General features: G+C 46.5%; 1 protein-coding gene across 1 annotated transcript in view; it reads left to right on the top strand.

Annotated features, from left to right (window-relative positions):
• LOC146020035 (uncharacterized) overlaps positions 1 to 22,004 on the top strand; it is a 50,145-nt gene that overhangs the window by 14,035 nt on the left and 14,106 nt on the right. Inside the window, exons 10-26 of the mRNA XM_083152795.1 lie at positions 1,119 to 1,318; positions 4,305 to 4,408; positions 7,145 to 7,263; positions 8,618 to 8,776; positions 9,664 to 9,863; positions 11,314 to 11,417; positions 12,365 to 12,483; positions 12,593 to 12,754; positions 13,398 to 13,600; positions 15,034 to 15,137; positions 17,910 to 18,025; positions 19,325 to 19,492; positions 19,977 to 20,182; positions 20,284 to 20,387; positions 20,480 to 20,598; positions 21,188 to 21,346; positions 21,465 to 21,667. Of these exons, the coding sequence (XP_083008921.1) occupies positions 1,119 to 1,318; positions 4,305 to 4,408; positions 7,145 to 7,263; positions 8,618 to 8,776; positions 9,664 to 9,863; positions 11,314 to 11,417; positions 12,365 to 12,483; positions 12,593 to 12,754; positions 13,398 to 13,600; positions 15,034 to 15,137; positions 17,910 to 18,025; positions 19,325 to 19,492; positions 19,977 to 20,182; positions 20,284 to 20,387; positions 20,480 to 20,598; positions 21,188 to 21,346; positions 21,465 to 21,667 (2,549 nt within the window). The remainder of the gene's footprint in view (positions 1 to 1,118; positions 1,319 to 4,304; positions 4,409 to 7,144; positions 7,264 to 8,617; positions 8,777 to 9,663; positions 9,864 to 11,313; positions 11,418 to 12,364; positions 12,484 to 12,592; positions 12,755 to 13,397; positions 13,601 to 15,033; positions 15,138 to 17,909; positions 18,026 to 19,324; positions 19,493 to 19,976; positions 20,183 to 20,283; positions 20,388 to 20,479; positions 20,599 to 21,187; positions 21,347 to 21,464; positions 21,668 to 22,004) is intronic.

Raw genomic sequence — 22,004 nt, forward strand, 5'->3', positions numbered from 1 at the left:
TGTGGTTGGCATGTATTTTAAAAAATATATATATTATTTTTTTTTTTAGCTAAAGGTTTTGTGCATGGGAGTGGGGTAGTGCTGCAGCTTCACCTATCTGCCAATGAGACAATGATTAATGGTGCTGAGCATCGGGAGCCAAGGCACACTGATTGCACAAGTGTGCAGTGCATTACTGGGAGTTGACTAAGTCCCATGACACTTTAAACCAGAGGGCAGAGGCTGAGAGGTTTGTGCTGAGCTCTAATTGGTGGAGCTCATTACATGCCCATGGAGAACAGCAGCTTAGTCATGGGAGGGTTTTTAATCAAAGGCAGCATTAGGACTGTGAGGTCTCCTACAGAGTAAGGTGCAGAGGGACAAACACAGGCTTTTCATATGGTATGTATTTATGTGTATGTGTGTGTGTGTATGTATATATATATATATATATATATATATATATATATATATGCAGTTACCCATTGACTAAGTTTATACTGCCTTTACTCTGTGCTTTGACAGTGTAATATTCTCCCATGCAGTGTGCGGCCAGTAATGACAAGTGCGAGGGTGCCCCCCTGGCTAAAGTGCCCCGGGCCCCCCGAAGGCTTAATCTGGCACTGGCTCTTAGTGAGGGTCCTGCAGTAATTTATATAGCTTGCTCTTAGTAAGGGTCGCCCAGTAATGTCTCTGTGAAGGTATATATATATATACACTAGTTAAAAGCCCAAATGACGGCTTCTGCCATGTACTTCACTTTGAGCTGTGCCCGTTTTTACTGTCACTTTGATCTGTGACAGTTTTACATAGAATTTGAATTTGACGGCAGATAAGAACCACTTGGCCCATCTAGTCTGCCCCTTTTTTTGCACTCTCCACCCCACCCTATGTCCCTATCTGCTTCTAGCTCCAATCTCTGTCTTCCCAGCTCCCTCTCTCCATATCCAGCAAGTTTGAAACAGATCAGTGTCCCTGCAAAAATTGCCTTCGCTTTCTACTATGACATCTTTTAGCACACAAAGGAGTAATTTGGTCTGTCGAGCGGCCTCTAGTGGTCAGTGGCGGTACTTCACCTCATAGATAAATATATACTGTAAATAACAATGTTCTCTTTTTTCTTGTCTCCCACTGTTTAGAAAAACAGGAAGCACCTGCCAGACGCCTCTGTCCAGGCTGTGTTGTTCGCAGCTGTCTTTCCTATAGCACTTGGCAACCTGCACACTGTCCAGGACTACATATCGTTCAGATCATACTTTTCTATTGTGATCACTAGCATCACCACTGAGGAAATTGGGCAATTCCCAAAGAACATGGACTGTGACTCCCAAAGCAATCTGTAAGTCCATCTAGACCAGAATCTAAGGGGTACATTTACTAAAGCGTCTAAAAATGAAGAGGTGGTGTTACCCATAGCAACCAATCAGCTGTCTATCATTCATCAGAATTGTTTGGTTTCCGTTTAAATAGACATCAATCAGATTTTGGTATAGGGGGGTCGACGGTCACTTGCCACTCATGGTCGACAGTGTTTAGATCTACACCTAAAAAATGGTTGACATCCCATAGGTCAACATTAACAGAAGGTCGACACAGGCTTACGGTTGGCATGGACATGGTCAACCCTCAAAAATCCGACGCAAGTTTTCTCATGGTTTTTTGTTGTCTGTGTAGACATATGTTGACACGAACACCATATAAGTGTATCGCCATGCTTCGGGCAGACCTAGGGGGAGATTCTCTAAGAATCTCCGCCCCCCTTCGCCGCCCATCGCATACTTAATTATCGCATATGTTGTAACATATGCGATAATTAAGGCAAAGGACAGCTCTTGCGTTAAGAGCTGTCCTTTGCGGTGAGAGTCGCCCGGTCCCAGCAGGTCCCGGCGGCTCCCTCACACACCCGGCGCTGCTGCTGCTGCGCTGGGCTCTCCTCCTGCCTGCACCCGGAAGAGGATCAGTGCAGGGAGGAGGTCACAGGTCCGGGCAGCACTGCGCTGTGCTGCCCGGACACAGGTGAGGGGGGAGGGTTCGATGCGGGGCGGCGGGGGGTCGGCGCGGGGCGGCAGAGGGATGCGGTAGAAGCCCCGCGTTAACCCGGCGAGGGATGCTTACAGCATCCCAAAATGCATTTCTTGTTTAGAGAATCTCCCCCCTAGTCATTGTCAACCCAGGGATCGGATTGTTGGTGTTAGACGACACACGTTTTTGGAAACGTAACCAGGAATTGTGGTTTATTGCAGTAAAATGTTAACAGTCAGTGAAGGGTTAACTTGCAGTATGCAGTATAAGCAGATACTGTATAATCATCCTCATAGGCAGGTGTACACAGGTGTATTGGTACAGGTGTATGGTGCAGGGACATATTGCTTCCTGCAGCTTGCAGTAGATGGTGGAGGGTAATGGAGGTCTCTTTGCAGACACTGAAGCTTGGCTGTGAGGCAGGATAGCAGGGCTAGCACTTTCCCTCCGGCGATGATTTACAGGATCTAGCTGCCGGGACACTGGACGCGCTGTTACTAATAGCGCCGTCCAGTCAGATTCTCAGCATGGGCTCTCCATCCTCTATCAGGGCGGGACTAGGGATGGCCATCGTTGCCATTGGCATCGATAAGTGCAACTGGCCATCGAAAGTGTATTACTATGCAATAGAGGACCATCAATGTTTTTACATATTGATGGTCATCCATTTTCTTTGACTTATTGGCCTGTGGGACAATCAAAATACGGAGGCAGGGCGTCAAGGGTTTCAGGAGCGGAGCTACAGTATGTTCCGTGGCCCCTTGAGGAAAAAAGCAAAACAAAACTATTCGTTTAAGCTTGACATCGATAGTGGGAAACCATCTGGTTCTCCACCATCAATGGCAAAACTAATCGACATAAAACCTTCTAATCATCGATAGTCGATGACCATCCCTACGCAGGACACACTCTCCGCAGGACACTAAGGGCGTGCTGACAACTTCTCTGAAGGCCCGCTATTGGACACACTACAGGTGTGCTGGCTGACACCAATGGACAGGGCAGCACGCTGGGACACTGGGGGGATGCACACTAGCCGGGGGGGGGGGAGAAAGCCTACGGGCCTCTGCTGCTACCTTCAAAGGAGATAGGTGCAGCGCGCACCTCTCCAACACGGATACCACAACAATTATCTTTCCTTTATTGGAAGCGTACATCAGGCCTAATAGATTTTTATATACAGTGGCCAACGTGCGCACAATTTTGCGGGTGCATCACTATACAGCGAAGCGCACATTACTGGCTGCCCTCTTGCTACGGAGCCTGGCTATGAACCCCGGCACGGGTCAGCCATGTTTGAGGCTGCGGCGGCTGCATGTGATGTCGTGCAGCCACTGCGTCCCTCCTACTGAGCGATCCGGACAAGCCTGCGTAGTTCAGAATGCGCCCCAAAAAATGCAGTCTGGTGGGCGTCTGTATTCATTTCCGAGTGACACCAGCACTTGCAGCTTGGCAGCTTGGCAGCTCCGTATCCTAGAACTTGGCAGCTCCGTATCCTAGAGCATCGCACTTGTCAAAGCATTAGCGCGCAGCTATGACTTAGGCCCATAATGCAATGAGGGGAAAAAAATCAAAATATTATGGGCGAGTTGTACTAAGCATTGAAAAGTGAAAAAATAGAGAGTGATGAAACACCAACCAATCAGCTTCTTCTTGGCATATTTCAAACACAGTCGGTGACATGACGACAGGTAGGAGCTGATTGGCTACTGGTTTATCACTCTCCATTTTATCACTTTTCAAGCTTAGTACATCTGGCCCTCTGTGAGCACACAACAAATGAATTCCTACCTAGTATTAATAGGTGCAATTGAAAAAGCAAAAAAAATTGATTAAACGAACTTGTGTTTTTTGTTTATTCAATGAAACAGCACCAAAGTGTAGACATGAATTAATAATGTAGCTTCTGATTATATAATGGAGATTAACGAGGACGTGTTACCAACTGTATAGTGCCTGGAGGCACCCATTTTTGTGGGCCGAGTTAATATTCACGAGAATGAATGCAGCCAATCATTTCGCTAGGATCCAGGCCCTCAGGAATATAAATCAGTCAGCACCTCAGTGATGTCACTAGCTTCTGATATGATATGATATGGCTGTATGATGTTGTATCCACCAAAATGGCTGCCTACTCTAATAACTAGTTCACAGCTCTTCAAATATGCGGTTGTATATTTAAATAATAAAACATATATATAGGTATAACTTTTACAGCATGTGAAAGGTCTTTGAGAGAATAGGTCGGACCAGTTGTGCCACTGTGGTTTAATTCTTAATTTTTGCTTCTCTTTCCAATGCAGGGTGCTGTTATTCAGTGGCGTATTTAGTGATCTGGACAATGATCAAGTAATGGCCGTTTTTTCATTGTTATCAGGCTATAATTCAAACAGGCAGACTTCAGAAGGTAATGCTGACATATGAACATGGCTGTACTGTAACTTGTTATTCTGGCATATAAAAATGCTACAGAAATTTACAAACGCTACAGTATGCCCTGAATACGAGGCTCTCGTGTGGTCCCCTGCCGCCAATATGTGCTGTGCCTTTGTGAATACGTCCCCGAAGCTTATTTATATCAGGAAGTTTTCAGCGACAGAATTCACTTCTGTTTGTCCACATATTAATGATTGGAAGCCACAAGCTTTGGTTGTGCCTATTACATTGACCAAAATTAATTGGAATTTTTCCTGAACCACCAACCCATTGTACACCTGCAAGTGGTCTGTGGCAACCCAGGATTCCCCTATGCACAATTTGGGAACCACTGCCTTAATGTCTCCTCTTTCATCTAAATCTCCATGTTAGGGCTCTGGGAGTTTCACCGTCACCCCCTAACTCCGTTGCCTCAGACTGGAATTGACAGACACGTGCAGAACTAGGCTTCACCTACAATAGCCGTGTTCGAAGGAGCCGGTTAGTCTGGCTCCAACCCCGATGCCACCAGGTCTTGTGCGTGTCAACGCGTCCGTCAAGGCCAGAAGAAAGCAAGGGGTCAAGCTGACTAAATACCTCTGCAAGGGACGGGGAGCTCCCAAAAAGCCTAGAGGAGTAACAATACTCAGTAGATGGTACACAAAAACAATAGTACACACCGGTAACCAGAATGTAACAATACACAGTGGGGCGCAGCAATGCACAAAGGTGACCAATACCAAAATATAAATGTAAGAGAGGATACTGCAGGATGACCCCTGACTTATCTGTGGACAGGCTGGAGAATGCTGAGATGACAGGACAGGCAGCTGGCACATTCAGGACAACGGGCAGACGTCCAGGGAACCAGGAACACTTCACACAGGCAAGGCTGAAGGAGAAGCTTTAACCGGCGTCTGTTCCCAGCAGACGTCGGCTATTTATTCAAAAATGGCTGAGCAACGCCCCGACGCCTGACTAGTAACAAATACTCTGGGCGTTGCTCGGCAACATCCCCGCCGCTCCCCCGCCGCGTCACATGCGCCGCACAGTCCGCACTACCCTGGCCCTCAGCTTCTCCTCTGCCTCACCTCAGTCGGATCACTTCCCCTTCATTCTGCTTCCAAGATTCAAACATTCTAACACATTTTTATACTGGAGCCCACCAGCCAACTTATCCTCTCCTCTCCCACTCCCTCCTCATGATATTGTTCCAGGGTCACCCTCCAGTTGTTCACCCCCTCTCTGCAGTATGCAAGCTCTTAAGAAGGGCCAACTACCCTCTTGCCATCAACCCTCAGAGGTGGTGAAAAAGGGGAAGGGAAGGTGGGTACAGATTATCTAGGCCTGGGTCTAGAAAGTGTTGGCCGGTGTAAAGACAAGGTAATGGGGCCATGGCCATGCCTGTTGGTATGAAGCAGCACCATGCACCATTGAAATGTACTCAAGGAGGTGACTCGGTCAAAGGCATAACTTTCCCTGTCACAGTGACATGTGTTATATACAGGGGTGTAGCTACCATAGGTGCAGGGGGTGCAGCTGCTATGGGGCCCAGTACTGAGAGGGGCCACCTTCCCTGTCACAGTGACATGTGTTATATACAGGGGTGTAGCTGCCATAGGTGCACTGAGCGCTGCTGCTATGGGGCCCAGAGCTGAGAGGGGCCAACTTCCCTGTCACAGTGACATGTGTCATATACAGGGTGTCGCTACCATAGGTGCAGGAAGCAGCTGCTATGGTACCCAGAGCTGAGAGGGGCCACATTCCCTGTCACCGTTACATGCGTTATATACAGGGGTGTAGCTACCATAGGTGCAGGGAGTGCAGCTACTATGGGGCCCAGAGCTGAGAGGGACCACCTTCCCTGTCACAGTGACATGTGTTATATACAGGGGTGTAGCTGCCATAGGTGCAGGGGGTGCAGCTGCTATGGGGCCAGAGCTGAGAGGGGACACCTTCCCTGTCACAGTTACATGTGTTATATACAGGGGTTTAGCTACTATAGCTGCAGGGAGTGCAGCTGCTATGGGGCCCAGAACTGAGAGGGGCCACATTCCCTGTCACAGTTACATGTGTTATATACAGGGGTGTAACTACTATAGCTGCAGGGAGTGCAGCTGCTATTGGGCCCAGAACTGAGAGGGGCCACATTCCCTGTCACAGTTACATGTGTTATATACAGGGAGTGCAACTGCTATGGGGCAGTTGAATACTCTGATAGTGAGCAATCGGCACTGCTAGCTGTTATAGCTCGCCGTCAGAAAATGGAATACCAATGGGTACAGGATTATGTACAGCTGTTTTTTTGCCCCACCACTCATGTCACTCCCACATGCCAGCCCCTACAGACCACAGTGAGTGGCCCTACGCTTGTTAACATTATCGTCATCTCTCCCTGGGCCAGATGCACTAAGCTTCAAAAGTGATAAAATGGAGAATGATAAACCACCAGCCAATCAGCTCCTGCCTGACATTTTTCAAACACAGTCTGTGACATGGCAGGTAGGAGCTGATTGGCTGGCTGTATATCACTCTCCATTTTATCACTTTTGAAGCTTAGCGCATCTGGCCCACAGTCTGTCGTTTTTTTGTAATATCTTGTATTTTTGCTATTGTGCATTGTACTTTTGCTGTACTATTAGTCTTCATGCCTATCCATTTACACCACTGAGGACTCTTTGTGGCTTCTCATAAACAAAGAATAATAGCGGCCATTTTTTTTCTCCAGGCTCAGCTTGCGTGACACCTGATGGAACCACCTCTGAATGGATTCTAGTTTACTATGGACCATTTGGAAAATATGCTAAATTTTCAGAATTACTGCTAGAATTCCCCAACTTCAACGTGGTAAAGACCCCAGCTTTCCCTATTCTCCTCACCTTTCTCTATTTTCCGTATGCATTATGAATGCTAAATCAATGATGTACTCATTCAGAGAGAGAGACTAGCAGCTGCTACAGGTGCATTTATCAATTTCACCGAAAAGCACTATGTGTATATTATCTGTAGCAGCGTGTTTTAGCCATTTAAAACTCCTGTTACTTTTATTGTTTTTTTGTTTTTAGATTTAGAGAGTCTTCAATGTTTCAATCACAGGAGTGACCTATGTATCGTACACGGGTATACCGTGCACTAAACTACACTGGTCAATTTAAGCAAACAGTGAAACAACGTGTTTCATTCTAATGTCTGGTGGGGAGGTGGCCTCTGTGGCTTTCGGTAGTCTCTCTCCATCTTCCAACTGCTGGTGGTCTACTTCCATCTTCTAAGAGGGCCTGCTGGGTGCCCGGCAGCTGCTTGGGGGGACTGGGGATGCTGGGAGGTGCAAGGGGTACTGGGAGATGTAGACCTGCCGGGTGGACGTCTATACCCAGGGTCTCCGAGAGGTGTGCCGGGCCCCTGTAAAATTTTGGGGGTATGGCCTAATCGAGGAGGCGTGGCCACCTCCCACGATTAGGTCACACCCCCAAAACGTTTAAGGGGGGTGAAGAAACACTTTAAAGTTGAGGGGGGTTCTATTGTCGCCCCCCCCCCCCCCCCAGCAGCAGCAGCAGCACTCACCTACAGCACAGCAGGCTCAGCATGAGCTCTCATGCTGTCAGTGAGACACTCATGCTGAGCCTGCTGTCAGCACAGCACATGCTGTAGGTGCATGCTGACCGGGGTGGAAGGGGGGGTTTGAACCAGGGCCCCCGCCGGGCCCCTCTAGCAAGCCCGGGCCCAGGTAATTTGTACCCACTCCCCCACCCTCTCGGTGGCCCTGCTTATACCAGTGGGTCACACTAGAGGGGCAGGGGGGTTAAATTCACCTATTAGTGGGTGAGATGTACTAAGCCTTGAAAAGTGATAAAATAGAGAGTGATAAACCACCAGCCAATCAACTCATACCTGTCATTTTTCAAACACAGCCTGTGACATGGCATTTACGAGTTGATTGGCTGGCTGTTTATCACTCTCCATTTTATCACTTTTCAAGCTTAGTACATCTGGCCCGTGTCTGCTGTCATATCTGCTACTGCTAACAGCAGGTCTCAGGTTGCACCTCCCAGAAGACTGTGGGTCTTAGTACTCTACCTGTAGGCACAGGGAGAAAACAGTGCCGGGGTGCTCTGCTCTCTAAAAAGTCCACAAAGCCAGGTGCATCTTGTGTGTAATTCTAGCTACATGACAGATTATTTACTGATCATCATTTTTCCACTAGACTGAAGCCATAAATGATCTGTCTGGTGCTCAGAGGGCTGACTATTGTCTTGCTAATAATGGTCTGAATAATGAGGGCATCCTAAACTTCACGTTACAAAGCCTGACGACCTCAGCCATAGCGCTTGAATTCATTGACCGCATCAATGTTGTGCTTGGGGTAAGTTTTTAAGGATTAAATATGCAGTCCAATGACATTTTGTTTTCTGAAATAACTGTGGCATGCTATAAAGAACAATGTTAATGTTCGCCATTTCTCCTCGGTTTGTTTCTTTAGACTGCAATTACCTATTGATAATTCTGTGAGTTTTTCCAGAGTAGTATGTGACTTCCATGGTAACCACAGTCACACCATAGTTACCAGAGAGATTTTGGAATGCCCCTCTTAGCTCTTTTTTTTTACTGTGGCATCCAGCACTTAGTTCTGCTGGGATGAGTTAAGCATCCTGGCGGAGGGGTTGCTGGCGTTCTCCATACTGACTATCGTCAGGAGACCGTTGACGAAATCCCATCATCAATGAGGATACCACATCTAATGTAATAGAATTCAATTGGCTGATCCTTGCCACAGGATTTAAAACAGAGATTGTTTTCTTATGTAGTTTAGCATTAAAAAATAGAACAAAACCTGAACATTTAGTCCCACAGTAAAAAATGTCCACTTAATCTGGTTTGGCTTATAATGACACATGGTGATGCTGCCTGGAGCCGGGTAGGATGCAAGCTAATGGTGCGGGTGGGTGGCCAGCACGTCCAGGACAGTGTGGGTCAAGGCGGCTCAGGCTGTCTGTGCGTCCTGCGTAGCATGACTGCGTACCACCCAAAGGTGGAAATTTTTTATAGGATATGTTACTTTGACATGCAATGTGGGCCCCTCTCAGCTGTGGGCCCCATGACAGATGCACCCCCTGCACCTATGGTAGTTACGCCCTTGGCTCCGCTCCCTGAACCACCAAAGTTGGGAGGTATGCACTAATTCATTGATGCAGAACATTCCGAGATCATTTATATTACAGAATTTTAACAAGCGCCATTTATTTATTCTAGACCCAAGTGCAAGTGATAGCAAACCCGGATCGTATACTAGCTACGATATTTTCTCTGGTAATCCCTGACATTTCTCGTTACACTGACGTTGACTGGAAAAATGTGTTTGGAACATCACTGGTGAACCTCCTGTTTGCAATTACGTCAGATGAGTTAATCCAAATTACTACACCTATGGCTTGTACCTCCTATACGGAATTGTGAGTAACCGTACACTTTACACTTTGTCATTTTATACCTGTTGCTTTATTTTAGTTACCTTAAAATAGAATTCCTCATAGTGAGTGTGGGGCAGCGGGGGCAGCAGTAGGTAACACCGAGTCTTAGGGCTTATTTTCGTAAAAATGGGCCCAATTCATCTTTGTTAGCAAAACAAAAAAAATTACACAACTGGGCAAAACCATGCTGCACTGCAGGTGGGGCTGATGTAACACTTGAGGAGTGAGTTAGATCTGGGTGGGTAATATTGTTACTTTTCAGAGTAAACACTGGCTGCTTGATATTTACACTGCAATATAGATTTCAGTTTGAACACACCTCACCCAAATGTAACTCTCTCTGCACCTGTTACATCTGCCCCACCTGCAGCGCAAAATGGTTTTGCCCCCTTTTTTTTTTACTATCTCTTTAACCCTGGTGAATGAGTGGCGCGGGTTCTGATGAGAATAGGAGAAAATGTTACCAGTGATGGCATTATGCGTTCAAAAGAATCCTCTTAGCTACTGTATATAAATAGCCTTTGGGGGTTACTCTGGTTGTCTTGTTGCGAGTCCACCAAACCTGTTCGCCGAATGTCAGGCCGAACCCACCCCCTCGCAGAGTTTGTTCGCCTGCACCTCTGTGCTGTGGGCTGCGCACCTTAAGCACCACCTGATTTATGGCCCCGGGGAAGAGTTTCCAACTATAAGGGCGGGATGTATTAATATACATCGCCGCCCTTCGCCTGGCAGCCGCCGCGATGCTGCCGCATATGTACTAACATATGCGGCCAGCATCGGGTTGCGGTGACGGAGACCCCCGCGATACCTGTGATGTGGTCTGCGGGGGTCTCCGTCACCTCCCGGCAGCTGCCAGCGTCCCCCTGAAGCCGGATGTCCTCCCGACTGTGACACCAGGGGGAGGAGGAGATCAAAGGAGGACGGGAGGGGGGGGGGGGGCGCGGACGGCAGGCGGCGAAAGAAGCCCTCTGGGTGGCGATACCCTGCCTAGCGAAAACGGGGCGGACGGGTATTGATACATAGGAAAATGCAGTAAAACGGGTGTTTTACCGAATTTTCCCGTTAGTACATCCCGCCCTAAGTGAGAAAGTGCCCACTTTGCTGGCTATGGGGTAGATGTATTAAGCCTGGTGAAGAGATAAAGTGGAGATAAAGAGGAAGGAGATAACGCCCCAGCCAATCAGCTCTCAACTGTCTTTTTTCAAACACAGCTGATTGGCTGGTGCATTATCTCCTTCCTCTTTATCTCCACTTTATCTCTTCACCAGGCTTAATACATCTGCCCCTTGATGCCTTATGTTTGATTTGTTCCCAAGAAGATGAAATAAAACATGTTTTAGTTGCAATAGACAAATAGGTTAATAAGCTTCTAGTTCCTCACAGTATGAACATTACAGCAAATCACAGAACTCTGCTATTTACTGTTTTACAGCGTAATCGCTTTAAGTGACAACTATCATTTAATGAGTGAGGAAACAAAGAAAAATGTATATAACTTTATGAAGCGCCAGATGGATTCTGTGGTTGCTCAAAATGGTAAGTGACATACAGTATATAGCATATCCTACATCTCCCTCTAAGGTGTCTGTACAGTGCAAATGATGTTTTATAGGGTTGGAAACTCAATGAAATGATAGGTAATATCTGATCCAGATGTGGTTGGAGTAGTAGCTGCTGCTTATATAGAAGAAGCAGCGATAGCATTAACAAGGATATGCAGCAGGGGGCGCCGTGCATCCTACATGCATTACTGATCTGATCAAGGATGTACTGTACTATCAAATCATCTGTGACACCATTGGTTGGCTGCTCAACCTATGGGGTTGCACAAGCTGGCCGTTGCAGGACCTACAGTACTTAAACCCCTATTCCCCTAGAAAAAAAACTTGGGATTTCAAAAAAAGTGTGGGGACACGCATAGACCCCGGTTTTCTGCTAGTGAAAACGCAAATCCTTGGTCGACTGACCCGGGAATCCATCCCAGTTAATTACCTGGGTTGGACCGGGAATGCTTCTGGGTCCAGGAGCAGTGTAAAAGGGTAGACCGCGTCGCTGCGAGACGGGTCCTGATCACTGCAATTCGAAAGCCGCTGCTTAGGGATACTCTCATGTCCCGACACCACCCCAGGCTCAGCCCCACCTCCCAATGACATCATCCGCCTGGCTTTATGCTGGATCGGGATGCAAGTGGGAAAGAGTTTACAACATGGGTAGCACCCAGGTACAAAATCCCAGGTGCGACCCAGCTTGTATAGTGGAACAAGGGGTATAAGATTCCAGGAAAATTCCATCCTCAGGAGAAAACCCCAGCCTGGTCCCTCCCCCCACAATGCCATCAGACTCTCAATCACTGACATAAAGACCTCCTTAGCAGACCAATACTGCACATGCGTAAGTCCTAAACATATGGAAACCTTCCCAAAGTGTCTTTTCTAATGATCACATGAGTGCATATTTGAATTAAGCCACAATCTGTGTTGCAGGGGTCCACTGCGGGCTAGCAACTGACACAACAGAAATCTGGTTGCACAGAAACTTTGGCGAGTTTGAAAGTTATCCAGAAATAACTGATTGTGAGAGGTGGAACATCAACTTCCAGGCTGTGAGTACTAATCAAGAGGGTTTGCTTAGATCTCTTAATCCTTCATATTTCCACTCCTTTGTGTTCTATCTTTAATAACATGGTATAAATTGCTTTTCTTTCCTTTCAGGATGAGGTTTTCAACTTTCTCGGCCCGGACCAATTGGCACAAGTGGCTGCCACGTTCATTAACAATGAAGAAATAATTTGCCAAATTGTGGGCAGATTGACGAAGCTTGAAATTGTTGACTTTACGACATTCATAGAAATGTTGGGCCAAACACTCATGAAGGTACAGTGACCCTTGTAGATATTGGGATTTACCAAGATATTGACTTGGTAAATCCTATTAACCTTATTCAGCGGTGTAACTAGAAATTTTGTGCCCCTTATAAAAAAGGTTTTTGTTGCACCATCCCACATACATTAATTATATTTTTTACCTACATGCTCATTGATAGGGGTTTATTGCTCACTTCCAGGTGATTTATTGCCTGTTGCCAGGGGTTTCCTGTTCGTAGCCAGTGGTTACATGCTCGTTACCAGGGGTTTCATGCTGGTTGCCAGGAGTTATATGCCCGCAGGCATGCTAGAGTTCCCAGAATCCAGCACATTTGGGTAACACTATATGCGCTGCACTTCCCTGACAGATGCTGGACCTCTAAAATCAGTCTCCTCCAAGGCAGTGGCCATTTTTGGAAGGATATTTTCAGTAGATTCCAGACATCCAGACCTCATGGAATCTGCATAGACCATTCATCAACACGGCACCTGCTCCTCCAAGCCACCACTTGGACTGAGGTGGCATTGCTACGCCACTGCCCCTATTACTAAACATTCTTCTCTGATTTCTCTTTCTGCACAAATGTTAATTCTTATATAAGTAGGGAAATAAATATTGTGATCTAGAGTACTATGTTATTTATGTCTTATAGATGAACACGTCGGTTGTGGATGTGAACGTTGGCTATCGGTTGATGTCTTCATACATTAACAAGATACTAACATCGTTGTCCGGCTATAGTGGAACTGACTGGGATATGCTTATGTCTCAATTGGATTTTTTACTGTTCAGCATAGACAAGGAACTGTTGGCCACACTCATGAGTCCTGCTACTTGCGATGGCTTAAAATCAATGTAAGTAAATCTCCTGGTGGGGAAACTAGAAATTAGTATGGCTGTCGAGTGCCTATCCTTCAGCATTCAGTGTCTATCCTTCAGCAAAGTATTCATCACATAATAAGGATATTGTGGCCCACATAATAAGGATATTGTGGCTTAAAGTGGTCCTAGAGCCGTGGTGGAACTCTTTTCCCCCAACACTGACTCACCCCCCTCCTTCATTAGGCAGAGCTTAGACCAGTGCAAGGAAATGTGTGCCCTACCTCTAATAAAGGGATAATAATCCCACAAGGAAGGGGTGTGGTCGCAGAATAGTAACTCCAATTAAAATTACAACACACAGTAGCACAATCATATACACATTACACCGCATGTGGTGCCCTTGATTCATATTAAATCACACTGTAGTGCCCCTTATACACATAACGTCCACAGTAGTGCTGTTTATACACATCTGTCTCTGTCGCTCCAACAGCTCACTGTCCATGTCCCTCAGTAGCTCCTCACCTCTGAGTCCCTCCAGACCCCTCTCACCCTGTCTTCAGCAGGCACAGAGGCTGCTCTTCTTCACTTCAGTGTCGGTGATGGCATGACATCACATACAACGTGCCAAAAGTAGAAGACGCTGGGACAGGCTGTTCTGTTGGGATTATTGTTCAGCGCTGTGGTAGAGGTGGAACTCAGTTCCACCCCTTTCCCCTCACTTTAACCCCTGCCCACTGAACATAATCATTCATATTTTCATTCTTGCTCCAAATTTCTCATGTTGTTTGGAGATTCCTCAAAGTCAAGATATTTAGAGAGACCGTTCACCTTACCTGTTTCTGAGAAATGACTGTCATGCTACTGCGTGCGATTCCACCATGCAGAATTGATATGGCTACACATCCATTCCCTACCAAGTGAATATGTCCAAAACTAATCTTAACTCACCATCAAATAATGTATACACTGGGCACAACTCATCACAGGCAGCGCATAGCCCCGGACTTACAAACAGGTCTGAATTATCCTCTTAGATACTGGTTTGCACCCCACCCTTCTTTATTTATATAATTATAAATCATAGAATCATGGAAGGACATCATCATGTTATATCATATAGATTTGGATCACATTATACCATCAGAAATGACTTTATCGTATATAGGTTGAGATCCCAGTAACTCAAGTCATTAAGGGGCAAATTTATTAAGCCCAGTGAAGTGATCAAGTGCCCGGTACTTTATCAGCAGACAATTGGCCCCTAACTGGTATTTTTTCAAGCCCAGCCTGTAACAGGGGATTTAGGAGCTGATTGACTGGTTGTTTATCACTATCCACTTTATCACTTTTTGAAGCTTCATACATCTGGCCCTACATTTGTGAGGACATCTGCAGTTTGCCTTTAAAGTACTCCAGTCAGTCTTCTCCATGTTATAATCTTACTCTTGCTTTTTACCACCCAGTACACACGCGGTAAGCCAGCATTATGCGGACTACAGTTCAGAAGTGGCTGAAAGGCTTTATGGAGTTATGCTTGATAACTATAAAACTCGCTTGACATCCTCAGGTAAGAACTGTGTAACAAATAAGACCCGGATCTTGGTAAACAATGGCTGACCAAGTAAAAATAGATTTAGCAAAAATGTATTCTTTTTTTTTCTGTACTTTTTAAATAGTTTTATAGAGTATGAAAAACCCATTTCCACAATCGCTGCAGGATTTTATTATTATAATTGGCGGACATTAAATTCAGGGTGGAGGGGCCTGGAGAGTCACGGACTGGAAATCAGTCCCGGGTCCCAAAATTCCTAGCGGCAGCCCTGGCAGAATACAAAAACCGCTGGCTAAGCGGCCGCCACTCCATTTTTGTGGAGATTCGTGGATACGCAGTTGGGTCTAAACACGTTTTCTAGGTCACACGGCAGGTGCACTCATTATTCAGACACATTTGAAAAGATCACAGGTGGAGCTAATTATGTCACCTGTGATTCTGTGTGGAGAACTGCAAAATGTGCACTGTTGGGGGTACTTGAGGACCAGGGTTGGGAACCACTGATCTACAGTGTCCACCAGAGCCAGGTATTAACTAACCCACAATTCTGGCTACAGACAGTATTTACTATTGAGTCTTAAATTGTCTGGACACGTTTCATTGGGGTGTGCAATTAGGAAAATATAGGCCCTTATTCTGCATCGTGCGGTACGGCCCGCGTGCGGCCGTACCGCCGATGTTTTTAGTCTGCACATGCGCAGAGGTCAATCTGCGCATGTGCAGCCCCATTCGCCGCAGTTGTATTTCGTCCGCCGCAAAGGGGGCGTATAGGGGCGTGAGGGGCTTCATACCCTCATTTCCCTATGTATACGCCCCGCGTTTCATGGGCGTTCCCATGAAAACGCGGGGCGTATGCATGGTAATGAGGGTATGACGCCACTGATGGGGGCGGAAAGCTGACGTCGCCGGATGTCAGCTCTCAGCCCCCATACAAGCTAACACACGGACGATTGTCCGTGTGGTCTCAGCTTGCGGGAGCTGCTGTGGCGTGCGGCCCTGCCTTCGATGGTCGACGACCATCGAATGCAGGGGGCAGCTCCCACCATGGTGGAGGCGTACGCCCCACCATTTTTATGCGGATCGCCAGCCGTCCGTGTACGGACGGCCGTGGCGATCCGTCTCGTGGGCGGGGATTGGTTTGTGCGGCCAGAGCACCGTGTGCGGCTCTGGCCGCACCAACCAGAATAAGGGCCATAGAGAGGAGTTACACTGTGTTGAAGTCAAGTCTAGCTATATTTTCAGTTCAATCCCCCCTCTCCTCATGTTCCCCCAATCATCTCATTACCTTTTGACCATATGATATTATGCCAAATAGAACTGGATGGTGGTTTGTTTCAGATGCTACGTGTACTGTACAGGCTGCATTTTAAGCTGCCTTCAAAATAGTTAGTTAACAAATGCATTTGAAAACGAGTGGATGTTTTTTAGACATCCAATAAACTATTTTTCTTTCAATACATAGCAAGCTAAATCCCTTTTAGGAATACGTCAGGATTCTTATCCCTCAAAGTACAATGCATTATCTCCTTTTTGAAATCTCTGTGGGTGGTGCAAAGTAGCTTAAACCTCCCAACAGGTGATTGAAAAGAGGGGAGCAGGAGGAGGATTTTACATTGCACAGGCAGAGCTCATAGGGGCTTTCCCAAGACCCTCTGCTCAGTACATCTTGCCCCATATGCCCTTTTTGACATAAAGAGAGTATGTCACTTTCCAGAAATTTACTCTGTATCATTAAAATCAAACTGAAGAAACAATCCAAGGAAACGTGGTCAAATTGCCAACATTTATACAATTATGCCACATTGATTTATTTAAATAAAATTAAAAAAGGGAGGGAGGATGTGGTCTGTAAGATCAAATGATCGGTGGTGCCAAGGGGTGGGACTGGAGCTACTTACCTTGGCTTGGATTTGTCTGGAGGCCTTGGTCCAGCCATAGAGGTGAACATCAGATTTTGGAGAGTGATAAACAACCAATCAGCTCCCAGCTGCCATCTTAGAGTCAGGCTTTGAAAATGACAAGAGCTGAGTGCTAAGTTTGATCATGACAGATGTCTGCGGCTGATCAGAATACAACTTAAATACAAAGTTGACATGAACAATAGTTTGTGGACCTCTAACGTTCTGATATTTATAAACTCCCTGTATTGTTTTTTTAATCAGTGATTGCACCTTTGCAATGTGATCAATGAAAACTATTTACCTGCTTAGTGAGGCTTACCCACAACTCCAGCCTGCCCATTACCCAATCACGTACACATAGGGGCTCAAATCCCACACGTACACCGGAATGGTTCATTGGGTCCACTGGAAAAACGTCAACAATGTCTAGGTCAAAAAGATAGACTTGTTCAAGGTCAACATGAGTTTCTTTAGGTTTTTATGGTGTCTTTTATTAACTTTTAGCACACGGTTCCCCAAATAGTGTGCGAACGTCCCCTCACTCGGCACCGGTTCCTGCTGTACTCGGCAGAGATTACCCTTCCCCATCATAGCCCACGTATATGGTAAAGTATTCAAAAAAGTTATAAAGATGAAAAAAAATGTTGAGTTGACCATTGGCAAGTCAACCTTTTTGACCAAGTCGTACTTCTGACCATGTTGACCCAATGCATGTCGACCTTTTTACTGTCGACCTAGAGTCTGGGTACCCAGGTATACACACCATCCTTATATCTGGATGCGGAGTGCAAAAAGTGGTGCAGATATATGGATGCAGGCAATCTCTGATTCTGCACGATCACTCACCTGTTGATGACCAACTTATCCATGTCTACTTAAACTACAGGTGTCTGCCCTATGAGCGGAGAAGACAGCGGCGCTACAATAACAAGACTGTTCGGCAATTTCTCTGTGTTAGCTACGTATGCAGATTTTCAGCTGCTCATACTCAATTTTAATGGGGTAAGTTCACTTTCTCTACAGTTAGTAGACAGGCATTTTATGTCCATTAATACCTTAGCTAATGAGGCGCATTTATTCACCCCATTACTTCGTATATTTTGCCAGTTTTGAACTCCTCGTTTTCTGGGGTGAAGGTGCCCATACACGCACCGATTTCCCGGTACTTTTTGTGCTAAATCGCATTGCATTGCATTGCATGCGGTGTGCATGCGTTGTGCATGCGATGCGATCAAAAGACAGTACTAAAAGTATGTGCAGCACATACCTTTTTGTACTGTATGATGAGATGCCGCGGGAGCACGCATCTCATCGCATAGCATCGCACCCGGAAAATCGCTGCGTGTATGGGCACCTTAAATATACGAAATGACCGGTAAGCTGATGGCTTCCAACCGCTGCACGTCACTGCTGGTTCTGGCTGCCAATGCGCACAGTGTAAAACCAAATGGCCAAACAGCTGGCGGTTCAGTATTTAGTATTAACGTATTGATTAAGGAATCAAGTTCTAAGGAGGACAATATTTTTTAATGCTATATTAGGCAACAATAACGATGCTAATTCTTCTTAGGAGTTCCATATTATATATTCATTTTATTAAATAGTCTATGGGCCTAATTCAGACTTGATCGTAGGGCAAATTTGTTTTTAAACCATGCTGCGCTGTAGGTAGGGCAGATGTAACGCATGAAGAGAGAGTTTTTGGGCAGCCAGTCATTGGCTGAGAGCTCAATCACTGGCTGCCCATTCATTTGTATGTTTTTTTTTTTCTATGTGCGCCCACTGCCTGGCTTCTCCTACACTACCCGGCTCCCAGCTCCCTCTGCATTCTATGTTCACCCGCTGCCCAGCTTCACATACCCGGCTCTCTGGTCCCCTCGCTGCGTTCCCTGCCCGGATCTCTGGTCCCCTCGCTGCGTCCACTGCCCCTGCCTGCCTCCAGGCTGCACATAAAATTGACCAATTCTTATGTGCAGCCCGTCCGGCCTCCCAACTCCGACCCGATGCGCACGGGGTTGCGCATCGGGTTGGACGGGATGTCTGCACATGCGATTTGGGCCGATTTCATGGACCGATCCATCCGAATCGGGTGAAATTGGGCCCAAATCGCATAGTATATGGGGGCCGTAGGAATATAGCAGTCAGTATTTACCTCACACAGAAACAAAATAACTCCCCCATAAAGAGTGTAGGGCCGGGGGAATTGCACACAGCCCCTCAAATCGTATAGGGTCTACATGATCCAGTCCTGTTTAGGGCATGTAAAACAGATATATGATGTGTCCTATTTTTTATTTGCAGATTGCAGCTCTTCCTGCCCTGACTCCAGCGCAAACAGCAAATGTAGTCTTCAGTGCAGGTGTACTCAGTAACCCATCTCAAGGCCAAATTCTTATTCAGATGGTGTCCGGATACAATTTTAAACAGACAGACAGTTTCCTGTCCAACCTCAAGGCCACTGCGGATCAGGTAAAGACCATACTAGCAATCAGGTTTGTTCGGAAGGGGATGAAATCGGCCAGTTCTCACAGACCCGCTGCACTAATGCCATCAGCAAGTATCACACTCACCGATGCTTTCACACGGGTAGGGGTAGGAGGGGGGCGGGTAGGGGGCAGCACCAGAGGAATGGCCAGCATTTTATGGGGGTCCCCTGGCAACGCAGATAGACCGATGCCTGCTCGGGGTGGGGCGCCCGCCCTTTTCAGCGTTCTCCGACTGCAATAAAACTCAGTTGAACATTTATTACCGAAGGTTGGCGACCATCGAATTAATTCTCTCTCCTTCGGCCTCACGCGGGCAGCGCTTACCTGTTTGCCAGGATGCGCTTGTACGCAGCCTCGTGAACACGTGTGAATCACGCCCTAGGTTCTGCAATGTAAGCAGGGTGTTGATCTATAAGATGGTCACTTATCTATATTGTTTTCTCTGTTTGTTCTTTTCTTCCCTACAGAACAAAGTAACCTCCTTGCCAGCTGATTTCCGAGGTCTTCTGTTTAAAGCTGTTTACAGCACTGTTGCATCCGAGTTCATTTCATTTTCTACCGACCAATATACAGAGTATTTCCAGAGCTCTCTCAGTCCCCTTATACAAAGCATAACTGCGGGCGATATTATGCAGATACCAACTAACATGAACTGCGTGTCCTTCCAAGCCATGTAAGAAAGTCACACATAGAAATAATGTATATTCTTTATATAGCAGGAAAATGTCATTTGGGTTCATTGCGAAACAATTCCTTTTTCTTCCGAATCTGCAGAATAGCTGGACTGAGCCCTAATTACTACGACTTTTCAGAAAGCGTCAACCAAGCAATATTCAGCTTTGCGTACAATTACCTTCTCGCTCAAAAGACATCCACCGGTAAGAGAACATGCGTTCCGCTACCTTTGTGCCTTATGATTGGCTAGGCGGCTGGGCCAATCACGTTAGCTTATTTTTCATATGTGTTACAGGCTCAGCGTGCCTCCCAAGCTCAGGAGACAGCGGCATGTATCTCACCCTCAACCTGGGGGCATTCAGTGAAATCGCAACCACAATGCAAATCATATCTATAAACCCAGGCTTTATATTTGTAAGTATACAGCGTTACCCGACGTAGTATAGTGTATCTGCTTGTTGTGTATGAGGGGCGGAAGTGTGGGAGGCTTCCATGCCGGCTCGCCCTCTAGTCCCTGCACATACCATCTTTATCACAAGCATGAACTTAGCAAGTGCGACACTTGGTATTAGAACTGCGGACCTATTGCACTAGAAGACACCACCTGACTGATGGAACAATTTGCCGTGCCGTGACAGAGGAAACAGACCGGGCATTACATTACTCAACCAATATGACATGACTCTATTAAAACTGCGTCATTTTGGCCCGCCCCCCTGCCAAAAGACCTGCAAATCATTTTGCTACGAGGGGGCAGGGCCTAGTAATATCGTACCTGCTGTTCTCTCCATATGCTGCTGCTGTAGATAAGCGACAGGGTGTATATGTTTGTGTGTCCATGTGTTGTGTACAGAATGCGCCTATACTGTACGTGTTTGTAATATATTGCCACACATACGATGTGTGTGAGTTTTCTCCGGAGACAGATAGATATGAAATAGAGTGATATACAGCTGCCATTGTTGTTCTGATATGACTGTATGTATTTTTCTGTGATTGGCAGACTTCTGCACTCAAAGTCCTCACACCCTCGCAGCTGGGCACGTGCACAGCAGACAATAGCGTCTTGTCAAACTCCGAAACCATCACTTCAATCTTCGCTAACCTACACAGCGAAAATACTTTGCAATTTCTCGATGCATTTAACATTGCTGCTAGCCAGGTAAATCCACGCAGCACTTTGTGCCATTTACTAGGAATTGATTGGCAAAAAGTTTACAAAAATGGGCATGTCATACTGCAAATGAGGATAAGTAATAATGTGTGATCTTCTGTTCCAGAATGGGATCACGCAATTGAGCGGTTCCGTTGCCAAGCAGTTTTTGGGAGAAGTCACGTGCAAGCTTGCAAACATGTTCCCGTCATTCACTGCGTCTAATATCACCGTCTTGTTTTCCCAACAACTCAGCCTTATGAGTTATGCAGTTGATGCACAGATTTTGGGATACTTTATAGATGTGGGCTGTGACTCCTATGCTGCCATGTAAGATGCAAGGTTTATCATATATATATAATATACATACAGTACACACTAAGGGCGGGATTCTCTAAAATCCGCAGCCCAGTATCGCCGGCATTCGCATTTGTAATGACCGCATATTCTCTAAAATATGCGGTCATTAACGCAAGGGACAGCTCTTGCGGTATGAGCTGTCCCTTGCAATGTGGCGCCGTTGCTGGACTTCCGGGTCTATGACCCGGGAGTCCGTCTGCACATGCGCAGACCGACGCTCCGGCAGCGGGGCATGCTGGGAGGGATCCGTGACGGATCCCTCACACAGCGCTGCGGTAAGAAGCCCATAGGCTTCTGCAGGGAACCG

The sequence above is a fragment of the Crinia signifera genome, chromosome 7 (assembly GCF_055691185.1).
Source record: "Crinia signifera chromosome 7, ASM5569118v1, whole genome shotgun sequence".
Classification (NCBI taxonomy): domain Eukaryota; kingdom Metazoa; phylum Chordata; class Amphibia; order Anura; family Myobatrachidae; genus Crinia; species Crinia signifera.